General features: G+C 35.6%; 1 protein-coding gene across 5 annotated transcripts in view; it reads right to left on the reverse strand.

Moving 5' to 3' along the window:
• LOC126278017 (glutathione synthetase-like) overlaps positions 1-18,932 on the reverse strand; it is a 151,257-nt gene that overhangs the window by 21,284 nt on the left and 111,041 nt on the right. For all 5 annotated transcript variants that reach the window (XM_049977729.1, XM_049977731.1, XM_049977730.1 and 2 more), the window contains 3 exons: positions 18,720-18,793; positions 18,462-18,626; positions 6,140-6,401 (listed from right to left, as the gene is read on the reverse strand). In XM_049977729.1, the coding sequence (XP_049833686.1) occupies positions 6,140-6,401; positions 18,462-18,626; positions 18,720-18,793 (501 nt within the window). The remainder of the gene's footprint in view (positions 1-6,139; positions 6,402-18,461; positions 18,627-18,719; positions 18,794-18,932) is intronic.

The raw sequence follows: 18,932 nt of genomic DNA on the forward strand, positions 1-18,932 counted from the left end.
ACAATTCTGAAATAAGTATGTTTAACACTACTGCGCAACTGTGATTTATTTAAGCACTATTACATTTTGCCCTTCAAGAACAGTCACAGTATGACATTTAGACAACCTCCTAGATGGTGTATCCTGGACAATGATGTTAACATGGCACAGCGGCAAAAAGTTTACACAGTTATGGTGACTGGGTGCATTAATGCTGCCGGTCCATAAGAAGGCAAATGGAGCAAACTAGTGATTCTAACATGAAGAGTGCGAATGTCTGTCATTTACACATAGAAGACTATATGAGGATGAAGGGAGAAACAGTAAAAATTTTTTTTTAATGACAGAAAGTGTAAGCATCACACTCTCACAAGAAACTCTTATGACTACTGAAACCATCAAGTGACTCGAAATACGAAGATTTACTAATGTTATTACAGAGATCATGACAAGGACGGTAAAGCCACCCTAGCAAAAAATGAACTACTAGGAAATTTAGACACAAAAGTAATACCAGTAGAACGTCTGATAGGCTTACAATTGGGGAGCTGACAATCTATAATGCCAATACACCTCCATCATAGAAATGTTCCATAGATATTTTACCCAAGGCTAATTACCCAGCAGTGTAAGCCAGTGATTTTAGCTCTCAACATACCAGATGGAGCTATTTGAAATCCACAACTGAAGGCATCGAATTAAATGACTGGGCAGACAATCAGGATTTACATCTGTTTTAAGCCAAGAATAAAGCAACCTTCAAATTAAAGGGGTGGGGCACAATGTTGACACCTGACCTCACCTTCGTCACACACGGAGCAATCAGCATACCAGTGATCCCACGGAGCCAGCACATGCTGGTAATTGTAGAGTTATAAAAAGTCCCCCCAAATCCCACAATGGAACATGAGGAAAGCTTACTGGATTAAATATCAGTCCTACATTGAGAAAACAATAAATCAGATACTGCCGAAACCTGTGAACTCCAAAAGATTCACAAACCTAATACATAAAATAGCCCCAAAATGCTAATCCTCATGGGGTTATGAAGGAATACACCACACTGCTGGATGAAAGAATGTGAAATGCTAATGGAGAAATTTCGAAAGAGCAGGGACAACGAGATGTGGATCAACTGGCAAATACCATGAATGAGGAGTGCAGGAGTAATGGGAGGAAGCACCGAAAAAAAATCTATATTTTACTCATTCTAGCAGAAAGAGCTTGGGCCTGCTGCGGAAATTAGGTGGTGCCACACAATCTCACAGGCTATCTCTTGGTTCTGGTCCATCTGAGATTGCCACTGTCCAGAAACAGACCCCCAAAATACAAATGAATATAGCCAAGAAGAAAGATTTCCTGAAATCTGAAAAATATATTAATAATCCAATCAAAATGGACATCAAAGAAGTGGAAACAGAAGAGATTACCCCGGCCTTGAAGCAAATGAAGACAGGCAAAGCGGCTGACCTTACGAGATACTACAAATTTTTTACAAGAAATTAGGAATTTTAGGAAGGAGACGGCAGGCCAAACTCTATGCAGTATGCATCAGAATGGGTGCTGTCCCTAAGATCTGAATAGAAGCAAAAGTCACTGTGATGCTGAAACCTGGAAACTCTGGAGATAACTCAAAGAATTTCTGACTGATGTCCCTGCTATGTACCTTCTATAAACTATTCCCGAGAAAATTGCTGACTATATTAACTCCATACAATGAAGTCAACCTTTCTACACACCAAGTAAGTTTTCGAGAAGATAGAAATTGTTGCAGTCAAGTGCTGTCCCTCACAACAATATTGAGAAAGGCTTCCACAAAAAAGAGGAAAACCGGCCTGTTTCTAGCCTATGTTACATCAGCTTCTGATACAGTATGGACTGAGGGTCTACTATTTAACCTAACTAGAGTCATTAAATGTAAACAGACTTATGCCTTACTCAAAAACATGCTAACAGACAGGAAAGCCAAGGTTTCACTTCATGGCATGAACAGTAAGAGCATGATTCTGAATAATGGTGTGGATGAGTTTGGAACTAACACCCATTCTTTTCAGTCTATACATTGGCGACATGCCAGACACAAAATCACATGCAATATGTGTGTGACCTGTTCATCACGTATCTAAGTAAAAATCTTAACCTCACAAAAATATTGAGTGCAGATCTGGAAGTACCAAACACTTTCTACCCGAAGTCACATCTTCATCCAAATCCTAATAAAACATTCAGAAACATAATGCACCTTCACAAAAGAGACTCAAAATGTAAACTACAACTACCTATGAATGGCCAAAACATCAGGCATGAGGATAAGTACAGATACTTGGGGAGTAAATAGATCACACTAACATACAGCTCACATCTAGATGATACAAAACAAATGAAAATCCCATAATGCCATTCTGTTGAAACTACCTGAAATGAAAGGTAGTTGTGGAGACAACACATTGAGGACTTCAGACCTAGCCCTTGGCTACAGCTTGGCTGAATAGTGTTCGCCAGTCAGGATGAGAAGTGCACCCACATTTGAAGTGGACGCCCAACAAAAGAAGACAATGCAGATAATCTCTGGAACTTTTGGGCCACTCCATATGTCTGCCTCCCCATCCTAGCAAACATAGAGCCTCCCACCTCAATTAGGTGATCACAGATAGCTACGAGATCATAAAGAAAAATCCAAGACAACCCGGAACTCCCTAAACACCAAGATGTAGCGCGCGCGCTACACACACACACACACACACACACACACACACACACACACACACACACACACACACACACAGAGAGAGAGAGAGAGAGAGAGAGAGAGAGAGAGAGAGAGAGAGAGAGAGAGAGAGAGAGAGAGAGAGAGAGAGAGAGAGAGAGAGAAATACAACTCTCACACGACAGCCGCCTCTGGCAGCTGAAGCCACACTGCCAGTGTCTGTCATCTGAAAGCTTATATTGTAACAGTCCCCCACCCCCCTTTTTTTTGTTGCCTATCTGTGACTCAGAATGAGTAAATAAATAACAGTATTTCCTAAGAGTGATTTAAGAGGACAGAAAACCTAAATAAATAACATACTACAACAATTATTCCATCAAACACATGGATCAGGGAATTGTCAAGGGTTGAAAAAATGGCTATGAATTTAATGAAAAGGAAATGAAGATGGACAGGAACATAGCCATGTAAATGCTTCATGAACGAATGCAGTAAGCTTTGTGCTGGATGCCAAGATAAAAGAAAAAAACAGATCACAATCTAAAACAAGTAAGTGCATTCAATTTTATATATTTTTATACTGACTGAGGTCAAGTAGTTTTTGTATGTTGAAAACAATGACACATCATGAAGGTAATTCAAGCTCTATGAAATAAACAAATTCTACATTATTTTGAAGAAAACAAGATCTTCAAAGACAGTTTATTCTCATATCAGGTATGTGAACAATTAAAGCTGCTGTGCCATTTCTGATCAAGTGCATAAAGCAACTGGAAAGCAGATAGTAGATTTTTTTGATTTGTCAACAGCTTTTGCCACTGTGCCCCTTGAGATATTAAACTAAGAGCAACTCTATGGTTTTACATTGAGCCTGGGTACTTGCCAGCGGATGTGTGTGTTTCTCAAGATGCAATAAAAGCTCCAGTCTTACTTGTTGTCTATATTAGTGACTTGTCGTATAACATAATGCGACAATCCACATGAAAATTATTTATTTGCTGTTGATCAAATTGTCCTTACAACATTAGGGACACCAGAAATGGTGAAATATGAAATAGATCAGACCACTGATAATGTTAAAGCCTGGTATAATGTCAACTCCCTCTGTATCAATGAGGATAAAGCACAGAACCTAAATATTAGATGGAACCCCAAAACACAATTGGAGCAGGGAATAAATGCTGTTAATTTCTTTGTGGCGACAATTTGCTCCAAACTGTCTACAAATGATTGCCTAAAACTTGGTATGTAAAATCAGTAAAGGTATATTTTGCCCTGAGGAAACTACAAATTTGTGTTAGTTTTCCAGTGCTGAAAGTTGCCATTATGCCCTAATACAGAGTTATATAGCATGTGGTACCATTCTGTGGAGTCACAAAAAGAAAGCAAATAAAATATTCCAGTTATAAGAGAAGGCAGTGTTGATAAAATACAGCATGGCACTCAGAATTGACTGTAGACCTAGCTTCAGAAAACTAAATATGATGACTGTGTCATCATTATACACCTTGCAGTGTGTAAGCACGACAAGGAGAACTACTGTAGATATGAGTAAATTTAAATTAGCAGTATTTACAGTTAAACATCAGATCATCATTTCCTCCACACAAAATAAACTGAACGATGACAGCATGACACCTTACTGAATCAATAGGTAATAGAATATTTGTTGTAAAGTTCAGTGCATAATAGTTACTTTGTTCTTTATTGATTTATCAGAAAGCACATTGGTGCAAGGCTACTAGCTGTGGCATTCAAAGCTTAGAAGGAAATTGTATTGGTTTTATGTAAAAGAATTTAACGTTTAATATGTAATGGATATTATTGTTACTATATTTAGACAGTTAAAGTGGTCAAGGTTTGATTATTTAAAGATGTTAAAATGTAAAATAATGTAGGATAAGCTGTAGCCAATCAGATGGACGGCTGCAGGAAAGGCTGGAGACACCAAAGGGACAGTTCAGATGCAGACGCGAAAACGGACGGTCGGTCTTTAGCTATGGAATATTAGACTTGTATTTCGCGATGAGATTATGAATGATCGAACTGTGTCAAATGGATATGCGCTCGAGTGTAACAGTAACTATAAATACGACCACTTTTGTTATTAGTTTGCTTTCTGAGTAAACATTATTTTAATCAAATTACAACTGTGTAGCCTACATCATTTATGGGTCGTTAATTTAGTTCTCAATATTATTAGTGTTATTAGATATTACATTAACTTTGTATTTCGCAAAATTGCCATCAGCCAGACAATTTAACCAAAGGGTCACAAGTGTCCAATTTAGGGCATGTAAGGCGACACGCAAGGTTCAATCCCTAGACAAGTTTGAGCCAAGACATTTCAACGAAGAGGAACCGCATGTGAGCCCAAACATTTTTGTTATGTTAGCTCACAGGTTCACAAGTGAAGTTAGTTGGGAGGACTGCAATAGACAAACTACATAACTTTTTCAGAACTAAGAGTCCAACGTTTTTGAAAAGAAAAAGATTTACAATCCATTACCTTCACGTGCTTTGACTTGCAGCATTGAGATCTGGACTTTCGATGCAAAAATAAAATATGTGTGAGAGCCTTTGAAAAACAAGACAGGGATTATGCAGGTATAATGAAGAAGATACACATGTATTTATGGAACACAACCTACGACCAGCTTAGAGACAGGAGTGATGACACTTTCTGCAGGACCTGACCATCATTTTGCAGGACAATGCTCAAGCACTTACAGTGCAAGCTGTTACTGATTTGTTTGACTGATGGAGCTGCTAAGTGCTAAATGCAGTAGCAAGAGTAAACATGACCTGTCATCATTCCACTGTAACTTAAAGTGTTTTGTAAACAAATCAAACCCTTCAGTGTTACACCAGAGACAATTAGGAAGCTACCAGATTAACAATTCAAAACAAAAATTGAAGATTTTCAATTATAACTAAATCCTTATGAAGTTGTTGAATTTTTAACTGATGCTATGAAAAGGACATGATTTTAATATGTTTATTATTGTACATTAGTAGTCATTAGTAGGATGGCCATGGTCCAGTAATGGAAATCAAATGGCTGATGATAAAAGTTGATCTTTTGTGCATTTGGTTTTTATTTTTTATTTTACATATCAAATGATTATTACTGTTGTCATAAACAATACTTAACTGTAAAAATCCTTATTGTGTTTTAAAAGAGACTTTAACAACAGCTAAGTTAGAATGATGATTCTTTGTTAAAATAGGAATGTAAGAAGCTCTGCATGTTAACTGCGAGTATGTTTAATAAATAATTAAACAACACATAGTATTTTAAATGTCCTCATTTTTACTAAAAAGACAAACATCAAAACAAAATGTATCTCCTACTGTTCTAGTAATAGCATTAAATTTAAAATGCGCAGTTTGAAAACAAAAAATAGTGAAAAAAAACAACAGATTTCTCATTGCCACATGGCAGGCACTCACAAAATCAAGGGAATAGAGACCTGTGAAGATCTCTCTGATGGCCTCCACTTTTGCTGAGTCAGTGATAAAGCGTTCCAAGCATCCAGGATGTGCTAGTGCCTGCTGAACTTTCTTAGTCCCTGCAAGATGATAATGAATACTTGGACATTTGATGGCTTTTGAGCGCTCTATCAGCAAACGAGTCTTCCAGCCTTCAGCTCCTCCATACTGAGCTGGTTCATATGCAGTACGGTAATACACAACAGCCACCTCATGACCATCGCTAAGGGCATAAATAATACTGTATGAGAAAAAACTGCAACAACAATGATTAACCATAAGAACAATTATCATTGGTGATCTGGTCAAAGGAGACAGCAATGAAAAGTTATGCATTACACTTCTGAAATGTCTCTCTTTCCTGTGCAAAAACAACATATATTAACTTCAATATTTTAGAAGCAGTATGAAATGCAGGAACAACCAATTTCTACTTCTGTTGCTATAACAGTATTCTCTGAAAATTTCAAATTCTGTTTGTACTACCACAGTTTATCACATAAGGTCAAGAGAAACTACATACTTCTACAGTAATGCAATACAATGATACTCCAAATATCCCGTAATTTAATCTACGTAAAAAAAAAAAAAAAAAAAAAAAAAAAAAAAATAATGCACATTGTATATGTGAGTTCAACAAAAGGCAGGAATGCATGGCACTTTTCAGTACATATTTTTGCCCTTTTACCCAAATTTAATGTTTCGTATACTCCATATATTCTACTATTTCAGTGCAAAAATTCACATACTGAATAATATATGAAGAAGATTGCTACAGCAACAGTGATAACAACATGCTCTTGCAGGTTCGCGAATCTGCTGTGACTGCATTTGTCTCTATATATTTGATGATAATTAGATCCAGATTGCTCTAGTTGCTAAAATGCTTTATCAGTGTCAGCTAGAGCAAATAAGCCAATTTGTTTATTCAGGTCAATGAGTCACTGACTGGATTTGTGGCCAAGAAATTTGTAAGTATATTCTCTGGAGACCTAAACAGAACACAATCAAGCTCGTCATGGAGAAGTAGAAAGGCAGCACTCTGCCAAATCTCTATGTCCTCCTTTTCTGGGGTAGTCCATAGATAACCTTGTTGTGAAGTATTTATGCAACATAAAACTTAACATTTTCAGTATATCTGTTTAACCTGATTATATGGGCCACGAAACTAAAGCAAATAAGTTTTATAATGTACATCACTACACCACTGCAACAAAGTATGGTTCCTTTTGACAAAGAACAAATTTAAAAATGACAAATACAAGCCCTTACATCACTGATTTGATACCTGATTTAACAATCCATCAGACACATTAGGAATATGATGGAAATTAACTGTCTTACACAATATATTTGATGTAAAAATGATCATATACAATGCAAATAATTTCAATTGGGAAGTTTAACATTCTTTGGCATATTACAGGGCACTGCTTATGTTGTGAACAAAGTTTTTGCAAATAACCTTTAATGTGATAACTGTCTAAACTAGATACAATGTGCATCAACTATTCCTTGAGGGTATTTTCATTCCATCATCGCAACTACAAAAAATGTGTTTTTTCATCAGATGCGTATAGCTTTATTAAGGTAATCTGGACTGTAATTAAGTTATTTAAATTTTGATTTGCTTTAATTTCAGAAAACAGTTCGTTAACAATATGTTGGTTTTCATTTATGTTGATTTACATTTGATTTATCACCTACATTGGGAAATGTTGTCTGGTGGCACATTGAGTATGTTTTTCTTCTTTAGACACTGACAGTTGTCTTTAGTTGCTCTGCAGAATCACTCTTTTGTTTATGTTTTACACAGCACACCCTCACACACCACTGTTTTCTGTTTGTTTTTATACTTTAAGTATGTATTGTGGTTTGTGTTTTGTAGTCCTGCCAACATAACATTGCCACTACTTAGTCTTTATTTTTAGTTTATTGAATCAGTGTAATTCTATGTAATTATGTTGTTGTGTATTTGAATACTGTGTAAGAGTAGTGATGGGAGGGATGAGTGGGTAGGAGAGGGGTGGGTAGGAGAGGGGTGGGTAGGAGAGTGTAAAGGATAGAAAAAGCTCTTTTCTCTTTCATGTAATGTCATCAATTATTTTAAATAGAGTCTGGGTTCCAATACTTACTTGGCCATTGAACAACTATTTATTTTATGCTAATGCTTTGTGTAGATGGAAATTTTCTTGGAAAGGGGGGGGTGGTGTGTGCATGTCTTTAGTTATTATGTATTTAGTGATTCTTATGATCCTCATACCTTTTTCATTATTGCTTGGTCTGTGGTGTCCTTGTTTAAGATGATCTACAAATGTTGAAGGGTTTGTACCCTATTTCCTTATATCCTTTCACAATTTCTACAACTGGGCTGATAGATACCAGATCATTAATATCCATCTGGTTTTAATTTTAGTTTAGGGATGTGCTTTCGTATAGAGCTGCTTGTTTTATAAGCAATGTTTATGCCTTGTTTTTTGAATATGTTACCTATTTTGTGTGTGAATTTGTTGTGGCAGGTTATTGTATTCCATTTTTTGTAGTGGTGCAACTCGTATGTGTTAGTGTGGTTTGATTAGTATTTTTCATTATGCATGTCTATTTTTCTGTTTAGTTTGTCTAGCATTGTTTCTTTGTGTCCATTTTTAATGCTGTGTTTTATAATGGCTAGCTCTTTCTGGTAATCAGAGGTAACATATTCAAAAAACAAGGCATAAACATTGCTTACAAAACAAACAACTCTATACAAAAGCAAATCCCAAAACTCAAATCAAAACCAGGAACATACCAACAATCTGATATCTATCAGCTCAGTTGTAGAGATTGTGGAAAGATATATAAAGAAATACTGTGCAAACCATTCAACATTTGCAGATCATCTAAAACAAGAACATCACAGACCAAGCAATACTGAAAACGATATGATAATCATAAGAATCACTAAAGACAGACACACTTCCTCTCTTTCCAAGTCATTAACACAAAATAAACACATGGTCAATTTCCAAATAAATACTGGAAACAAGACTCTATATAAAATAACCAATGTAATCACATGAAAGAGAAAAGAGCCTTTTCCATTCTTCATCCTCTACCACCCAATTTCAATTTACTTCTAGCTCCTCACCTTCTCGCCCCACTCACATTCCATCACACTATTATACACTTATGTTCGTTCATCAAAGTTTCTACCACACACACACACACACACACACACACAAAAAAAACCACTGCATCATTATTCCTTCACTATTCTTATACAGTATATAAATATACAACAACAAAATTAAATAGATTACACACATACAATAAACTAAAAAAAAAGAGTATAGGTCAAAAACAAAGTAGTGGCAGTGTTATGTTGGCACGACTATAAAACACAAACCACAATACATACTTAGAAATATAAAAACAAACAGAAGAAGTGGTGTGCAGGGGTTGCGTGCAATGTAAAACATAAAAACTGCATGGTTCTGCAGAGCAACTAAAGGCCACAACTATCAGTGTCTTAAGAAGAAAAACGTCAATGATGTGCTCGCAGATGGCATTTCCCAATGTAGACAAGAAATCAAGCGGAAATAACAGAGTAAAAACCAACAAATTGTTAACAAACTTTTACGATCTTAGAGCAAACTAAAATGTAAATAACTTAACTACAGACCACTGACAATGCTAAACCTTAATAAAGCTAAACGCATCTGGTGGGGAAAAAAACTATTTTTGATAGTTGCAAGGACAGAATGAAAATTCCATTAAGAATATTAAAGCAACTCAGGACAATACGGCCACACAAATGAAAAAATCAACTGTTTCATTTAATACACATGTTTAGCATAATTATTTATGTCATTTGAAAAGTCTAACCAAGTAAACCATTCAAACCAGTCATAGATCTTTTCTGGTTCGGAGTTGACATTACAAGAGAATGGTGCTTTTTAACTGAAACACATGGCACATAACAAAGATGTGATTGTAAGGGAGACAGCAGAGGCATTGAGTCGTCGACAGATGCACACAAAATGGAAAGAAAACTTCTCTTTTCTGTGTGCATGTCAAAGACTCACTTGCTTCTGCTATTCAGTGAGTGGCCTCCTTTACTCCTAAATTACTTACATTCTACCTCAACTTTCCTTACTATAAAGGTGAGATAGTAATTTTTCTGCAAATTATCTAAAGTGTAATTTGACACTGTGGGATCCTAGCTAGACAAGACAAGACTTCAGAACATCCAAAGATCACTTGAAAACTTTAAACAGTTTTTTTCTAGTGATGTACAAGTACTCATTCTTATATTTTCTTTACACAAATCCATGTTTCATCAGAGGCATGTTGACCATCATATCTGGAAGGTCTGCTCAAAAGCTCCTTTGCTTTTGGTACTGGTTTTGACTGATGCTTTCTTTGATTGATGAAAGCAACGATGATACATTACCACTGACTTGCTATGCCTATCACAGTTCTTTGCATTAATATTTTGTTGTGCACTATGTGGTTAGTGCTTGACACACATTTCGTCATGTCAGTAAGGTTTATGATTTATCCACCAATATTTAAAAAGGCTGATAGCAGTGCTTGCACATTGTCTGATTGGGTTGCCAAATCCCTATGACAATTGCTGAATGACAGATGTGGGAGAAGTTTGACCTGTTGCTTCAGTTAGAAACTGATGAGTCTCAAGCAGAGGTAGGTGTAGACAGGACACAACAAATTTTCAATAAGAAACTGAAAAGTATGTAGGAAAGTCACTGAAAAGGAAGAAAGTTTTGTTGTTAGGCAGTTCTCATGCCAGAGGTGTAGGCCAACTTGTGCAGCAGGAATTAGGACCAGAATACCAGGTCACAGTTTTTTTCAAACAAAGTGCTAGTCTGGATCAGGTGACAGAGGATTTAGGTTCACTCTGTAAAGGATTTACCAGGGAAGACACCATAGTTATTGTGGGAGGGCCAGGGAACAGTATCGACAGAGATCCTGGGTACAGTATAGAGTGTGACCTGGTAAAGATTGCGTCGGCTTCGAGACACACCAATGTTGAATTTGTATCTCTCCTGAGACGCCATGACTGGCCTCATTTGAACTCTTCTGTTGGGAGAGTTAATTTGGAGTTGGAACCGCTGCTTGGGTCGGGTGCAGGGGCTCATATTGGTGTGGTTCCTATTGATTCTCTCAGGAGGTGGGACTACATCTCAACAGGAAAGGGAAGGAGAAACTGGCTGGGGTAATAGCAGGAAATTTAAAGGGGGGAGGCACTGCCATGAATGGTAAAATACCAGTGGTTACAGGTGTTGGAGCAGCAACTTTTTTAGGATAGGTAAGACAGAAAGATGTCAATTTCTACGAGAGGTCACGATTGAATCAAATCTTCAGTTTAGGAAAGAAATTAAACAGCACAATTCTAGCACATTGGATCACCAATCACAACTGTCAATTATAAATTTTCACCAATCACCAGAAATTTTATCTCCACCAAGTTGTATCTCAGTCCTAGGTAATTGCATTGATGAATTAAAGTCACCCAACCCAGCTGACATAATCTGCCTCTCTGAACACCATGTGACCACTGGCATAGGAACTAGGCCTAAGCACAATGATAAACTCTGACAGGACATTACTGCAAATGTTAGAATAAGGAAAGGTTATCACAAAAGTATAATTAAAAATAATGTAAGTATATTTCATATTGGGAGTTTAAAGAATAAAATAGATGAGCTTCTGGTTTGTTTAGAAGATTTAGAAGCTGAGGATGAAATAGATATACCATGCCTGTCTGAGCATCACATTATTACTGATATGGATAAGGTAAATGTAAGTGCATATAAGCTCTCTGCACATGTAATGAGAGAAAATATGGAGAGAGGAGGAGTTGCCATATATGTCAAAAAGTATAGAAACAAAAAAGTTTTGTGTAGAGAAACAAATAGAAGCATGTGCCTGTGAGCTTAAATTAAATAAAGACACATTTATAATTGTACCTGTATATAGGTCCCCATCAGGAAATTTTCATCTATTTCTGAAAAATTTGGACTCCTTGTTGTGCTATCTGTCAGACAGGGGGAAGCAAATTATTATTTGTGGGGACTTCAATGTAGATTCTCTGAAAGAGGGTAATAGGAAAAATGACTTTGAAGTATTACTCGGTTCTTTCAATTTGACACCCGTTATTGATTTTCCTATTCGGATGGTAAAGGATAGCAGCTCACTGATAGATAACTTCTTTATAGACCAAGATAAGTTTAATCAGGTAAATGCTCAGTCTGTTGAGAAAGGTCTTTCTGATCATGGTGCACAGCTAGTTACAATATATGACATAGCTCCATTCAGCAATACTAAACAGTCCTCCGAAGTAGTACGTTCAGTCAACAATTTAACAATTGCAAATTTCAGGGAAAGCCTACAGCAGTTAGACTGGGATGAGGTGTACCGTGAAGCTGATTCCAATTTAAAATATAATTTATTTCATGACATTTTTGTAAATGCATTTGAAAACTGCTTCCCCAAGAAAATAGTTAAATATACTTGTAAGAAACCTTGTAACAAAGCATGGCTTACTAAGGGTATAAAAATATCTTGTAACCGGAAAAGGGAAATGTATCTGACAGCAAGAAAGAGTAGTGACCCAGAAACTAGCAAACATTATAAAAACTACTGTCTTATATTAAGAAAAGTCATTAAAAAATCCAGAAGTATGTGTATCATGTCTGAAATCAGCAACTCTGATAATAAAATTAAAACAATTTGGAATATTATTAAAAGAGAAACAGGTCAACCAAGAGCACAGGAAGATAGTATTACAGTCAAATTGAATGAAAACTTTACGAACAAAAAGTCAGAAGTTGAAAATATTTTTAATAATCATTTTGTAAGTGTTGTGGATATAGTAGGATCCAGGTGTTCATTAGAAGATGCTAGGCTGTTTATGGAAGAGGCCATACCTATGCAATTTGATACAATTGAAATCTCACCCACTTCTCCCTCTGAAATTAGGAAAATAATAAACTTGCTTAAAAGCAAAAACTCACATGGAATTGATGGCATTTCCAGCAAAATACTAAAAGCTTGTTCTCAACAGATAAGTAAGATTCTCAGCCACCTGTGTAATATCTCTCTGGAACAGAGCATTTTCCCTGATAGACTGAAATATGCTATTGTTATACCTTTGCATAAAAATGGGGATAGATCTGATGTCAACAATTACTGTCCAATCTCCCTTCTAACAGCTTTATCCAAATTTTTTGAGAAAGTAATGTATTCAAGAGTAGCTTCACATATCTGTAAAAATGAAGTACTAACAAAATGTCAGTTTGGTTTCCAGAAAGGTTTTTCAATAGAAAATGCCATATATGCTTTCACCAATCAAATTTTGAATGATCTGAATAACCGAACACCACCCATTGGGATTTTTTGTGATCCTCAAAGGCTTTTGATTGTGTAAATCATGAAATTCTGCTAGACAAGCTCAAGTATTGTGGCATGAGTGGGACAGTGCACAAATGGTTTAATTCGTACCTAACTGGAAGAGTGCAGAAATTTGAAATAAGCAGTTCTCATAATATGCAGTGATCAGCACATTCCTCAAACTCAAGAATGGGGTTCCACAAGGGTCAGTCTTGGGTCCTTTGTTATTCTTAATATATATTAATGACTTGTCATTCTATATTCATGAAGAGGCAAAGTTAGTTCTCTTTGCTGATGATACAAGTATAGTAATCACACCTGACAAACAAGAATTAACTGATGAAATTGTCAATACTGTCTTTCAGAAAATTACTAAGTGGTTCCTTGTAAATGGACTCTCACTGAATTTTGATAAGACACAGTACATACAGTTCCGTTCAGTGAATGGTATGACGTCATTAATAAATATAGACCTTAATCAGAAGCATATAGCTAAGATAGAATATTCCAAATTTTTAGGTGTGTCCATTGATGAGTGATTAAATTGGAAGAAACACATTGATGATCTGCTGAAACGTTTGAGTTCAGCTACTTATACAATAAGGGTCATTACAAATTTTGGTGATAAACATCTTAGTAAATTAGCTTACTATGCCTATGTTCACTCATTGCTTTCATATGGCATCATATTTTGGGGTAATTCATCACTGAGGGATAAAGTATTTATTGCACAAAAATGTGTAATCAGATAATAGCTGGAGTCCACCCAAGATCATCCTGCGGCCATTTATTTAAGGATCTAGGGATATTCACAGTAGCTTCTCAGTATATATACTCTCTTATGAAATTTGTTATTGTGAATTGTGTTGTGAATTGTGTTTTATTCATCTCATGACGTACATTTGCAATCCATTTGGTTTGCGTACAGGAGACATGTCAAAAATTTATAAAACAATTTACAATGATTTTTACATTAATTAATGATAGCACTATAATAAATAACAACACTATAAGGATATTTCTTGGAACATGTAACACATTGTACCCAGCTCAAATTTCCAGATTGTCCTGCATGAATTCATCCACTGAGTAATAACACTTCATTGTCAGTACCTCATATAGCTTTCTTTTAAGTGAACCTAAATTCATCTGCATCAACTTGTTCCCTTTTAATTTATTAAAAATTTTCATTCCCATGTATTGAGGTCCCTGGGCAAACAGTCTGAGGCGGTGGGTGGGGAGCATAAAATTTTCTTTGTTTCTGGTATCATGTGAATGGACAAAATGGTTTCCCTCAAATAAGTCACGTCTGGAGTACAAAAATATAATAATCTCATATATGTATAAGGATGGCAGAGTTAATATTTTGAGTTTCCTAAATAATGGTCGACATGGTTCTTTGTGATTGGCAGTGCACATATTTCGTATGATTTTTTTCTGTATTTTTAGTATCCGCACTATGTTTGTCGAGTTACCCCAAAAAACAACACCATACCTAATAATGGATTCAAAGTAGCTTGTATATGCTACTTTCCGCGTGTCAATGTCCGTTGCAGTTGATAATATTTGCATTGCAAATGCAAAGCTGCTCAATTTGTTTGCAAGGTATTCAATGTGTGCCTGCCACCTCAAATTTTCATCTACTTTTAGACCTAAGAATTTGACTGAGTCAACTTCTTCTATAACTTGGTTGTTGTGTACAATCTTAATTTGCTCACATTTTGACTGTTTGGTTTTGAACTGCATCACGTGAGTCTTAGATATGTTTAGATTCAGCCCATTTAGCTGAAACCAAGTTTCTAAGGTACTGAGGGTACTGATCACAGATTTGAGAATTTTTTCTGAATCCTGATCTTCAACTAAGACAGAAGTATCATCTGCGAACAGAACTGATGGGGAGCTGATATTTAATGGTAAGTCATTAACATAAAAGAGAAATAGGACTGGGCCTAATATGGAGCCTTGTGGAACACCCTGAGTAATTTTTTTCCAGTCAGAAAAATAATATGCGCCATTTGAAGAAATGCTAACTCTTTGCTTTCTGTTGGATAAGTAGGATTTAAGCCATTGTAGGGCACTGCCGCCAATGCCATACTTTTCAAGTTTGTAAACAAGCAATGCGTGGTTTACGGAATCAAATGCCTTTGTGAGGTCGCAGAAAATTCCTGCCACCTTATTTCTCTTGTCTAATGACGTACTTATTTTCTCAATGAAACTGTTAACTGCATCTACGGTGTTTTTCCCTTGCTGAAAACCAAATTGATTGTTTAGAATAACAGAATATTTTGCAATGAAGTTTTGGATTTGAGCAACAGCAAGTTTTTCAAATATTTTAGATAGGACTGGGAGAATTGAGATAGGACGATAATTTCCCATGATCTCTCTTGATCCCTTCTTGAAGAGTGGTTTGACTTCAGCATATTTCAGTACCTCTGGGAAACAGCCCTCTTCAAAACATTGATTTATTATCTGAGCTAGTGGGTTTGCAATTCTATTGTGTACCACTTTAATAACTTTGGTGGGTATTCTATCCCAACCTGCAGATTTTTTGTTTCTTAATGTTAAAATAGCATTTTCTACATCCTCAAAAGAAACTTTTGAGAATTTTGTAAAGTTTTCAGAGTTTTTGCCTAGGCCAAAGGGATTTACTTTGTTGTGATAATCTGCTACATCTACATCAGATTTTGCTACATTTATAAAGAATTCATTAAAGTACTCTGGTATTTGAGTTGGATTTACAACAGTTTTTCCTTCAATGTCAATTTTTGGAATTTCTTGGTTACAGGCTTTAACACCTAACTCAGATTTAATGACTGACCACACAGCCTTTGTCTTATTTTTATGATTTAAAATTAACCTGTTGTTTGCCAGTTGTTTTGCTGCCTTGACAACTCTTTTAAATATGGTTTTATAGAGTCTAACATATTTAATGAAATTTATATCTTTATTATATTTTAGTTCTCTGTGCAGTTGCCTTTTCCTTACACTGGAAATTTTTATGCCCTGGGTAATCCACTTTACTGTATTTGTTATCTTATTGCTGCAGAGTCTAGGTGGAAATGTTTCATTAAAGTCTGCAAGAAAACTATTTAGGAATTTCTCAAAGTTTTTATCACTTGAGTTACCATAATCAAAAGGCCATGTTTTATCTCTTAGCTTCTCACTAAATGTTAGCAAGTTTTCTTTGCTAAAGTTCCTGCTCATATGGGTTCTTGTATGTGAAATGTTTGTGTCTGTCTGTGGCAGCTCAATAAACAATACATAATGATCTGAAATACCTAGATCTACACAAAATTTATACACATCTTCATATACATAATTAGTTAGAACATTGTCAATGCATGTTGCTGATTGCCCATTGTCCCTGGTAGATTCAAAGAAATTCAATTTGAAACCATATTTCTTAACTAAGTCAGTGAACCTTGAAGCTTGGCTACTATTACATGTGATATCAATATTAAAATCAGCAGCTATTACAACTTTTTTCTTTGTTTCTCTACAAAGGTCTTCTAGCATAATTTGAAGCTTAGATAAGAATAGTTCTGTTGTTGATGTCCCTGGAATTCTGTATATTGAGATTATTATAACATTTGCTAGCGAGTCCACTATTTCTACACAACAGCTCTCGAACACACATTCTTCATTTAAATAATTAAAACAGTTTCTGGTCTCATAATTTATGTCATTGTGTAGAAGTATACATGAGCCTCCACGTAACTTGTTTCTTCTACAAAAGCTACTTGCTAATCTGAAGTTCCCTATTTTGTTCAGAATTTTAATTGTCCCCTCAGTCAACCAGTGTTCATTTAAACAAACAACTTTAATATTTGCATATTCTGACAGAATGATTTCCAATTCATCTATTTTGGAGCTTTTATTATTAGAAGCATCAGTGTTTAAGCCATTTATATTCCAGTGGATAACATACCTACTTTGACTATTTCTTACAGGCTTTAGCAACAACCAAACCCAATTCAAAAGTAATAGCAGTGTGCATAACTACAATACTAGGAGAAAAGATAATCTTCACTATTCATGATTAAATCTAACTTTGGCACAGAAAGGGGTGAATTATACTGCCACTAACGTCTTTGGTCACTTACCAAATAGTATCAAAAGTCTGACAGATAACCAACAAGTATTTAAGAAGAAATTAAAAGAATTTCTGAATGACAACTCCTACTCCATAGAGGAATTTTTAGATATAAATTAAGAAAAAAAGGGGAAAATTATTTAAAAAAAAACAAAAATAAAAACACAAAAAAATAAAAAGTTGTTATATTAACTTAAGTATATTGTTAAATTAACTTATTTATGTCATGTATTGGAAAATTTGACTCGTTCCACATCATTACGAAATATCGTATTCATGATCCATGAAACTAGTATTAATCTAATCTAATCTGATCTGAGAAGACTGCAAGACGGTTTGTGAACAACTTGCATAAACAAAAATGTTTGATGAGCAGGAGGGAGGAGGAGGGAGGAGGTGGGGGAGGAGGAGGAGGAGGAGGAGGAGGAGGAGGAGGAGGAGGAAGTTAAGATCTGAATATGTATAAGGAAGAAGGTGTGATCATGTTTCAGATGGAAAAATTATACTTAAAGTTTCATGATCTGGTTGCCATGTCGCTTCCACCAATATTCACCTGATTTCAACAGCATTTTACAGAATATGATGAAACTTACAGGGTAGGTACACAGCACAATTTATTTGTTAATTGTATAGTGGCACCCAAATGAAAACAGTGTCTGGTGTCCTCTCTCTAAAACGTACAGTTGTGTGAAGTATGTAATATGACTAGAGATACACATGGAATGGACTTCAATTATTTTCCTCATACCCAAATAAAAGCATATTAATAAAATTATAACATGTAAAAAAGCTACTCACACAAAAAGAGCCTTGTTGTCAGTCAGTTTTGCTTGTTCTTTAAGGTCACTGAATCTTCGACGTAGAACCCCAACATCAGGATGATTTTCTCGAATGTAAAATTCATGAAAGCGCTGGTCACAAATATTATATGTGACATCTTCAACCACTATCATTATAACAGCTCTGAAACATTATGTATCACAATGTAAATTGAAACTATAGAATGCCAATTATATACATAGCAACTGATGTAAGAAAATAGTTATTTATACTTACTTTGGATTATCATAAATTTTCCATGCTTTTATCATTCCTCCACACAGCCCAGCAAGAGCTGAATTAGGTGGAAGCTATAACAATAAAAGTTATTTCAGAGAAATTTACAAACACTGTGAGGAACACAGGGTAAATATGTCAGCTGGACAGTACCTTACATCATTTCTATTTTCTGAGGAGTTGCCAAGTAGTACCTCAACAGCAAATTTATGA

This window comes from Schistocerca gregaria, chromosome 6 (genome assembly GCF_023897955.1).
Source record: "Schistocerca gregaria isolate iqSchGreg1 chromosome 6, iqSchGreg1.2, whole genome shotgun sequence".
NCBI classification, from domain to species: domain Eukaryota; kingdom Metazoa; phylum Arthropoda; class Insecta; order Orthoptera; family Acrididae; genus Schistocerca; species Schistocerca gregaria.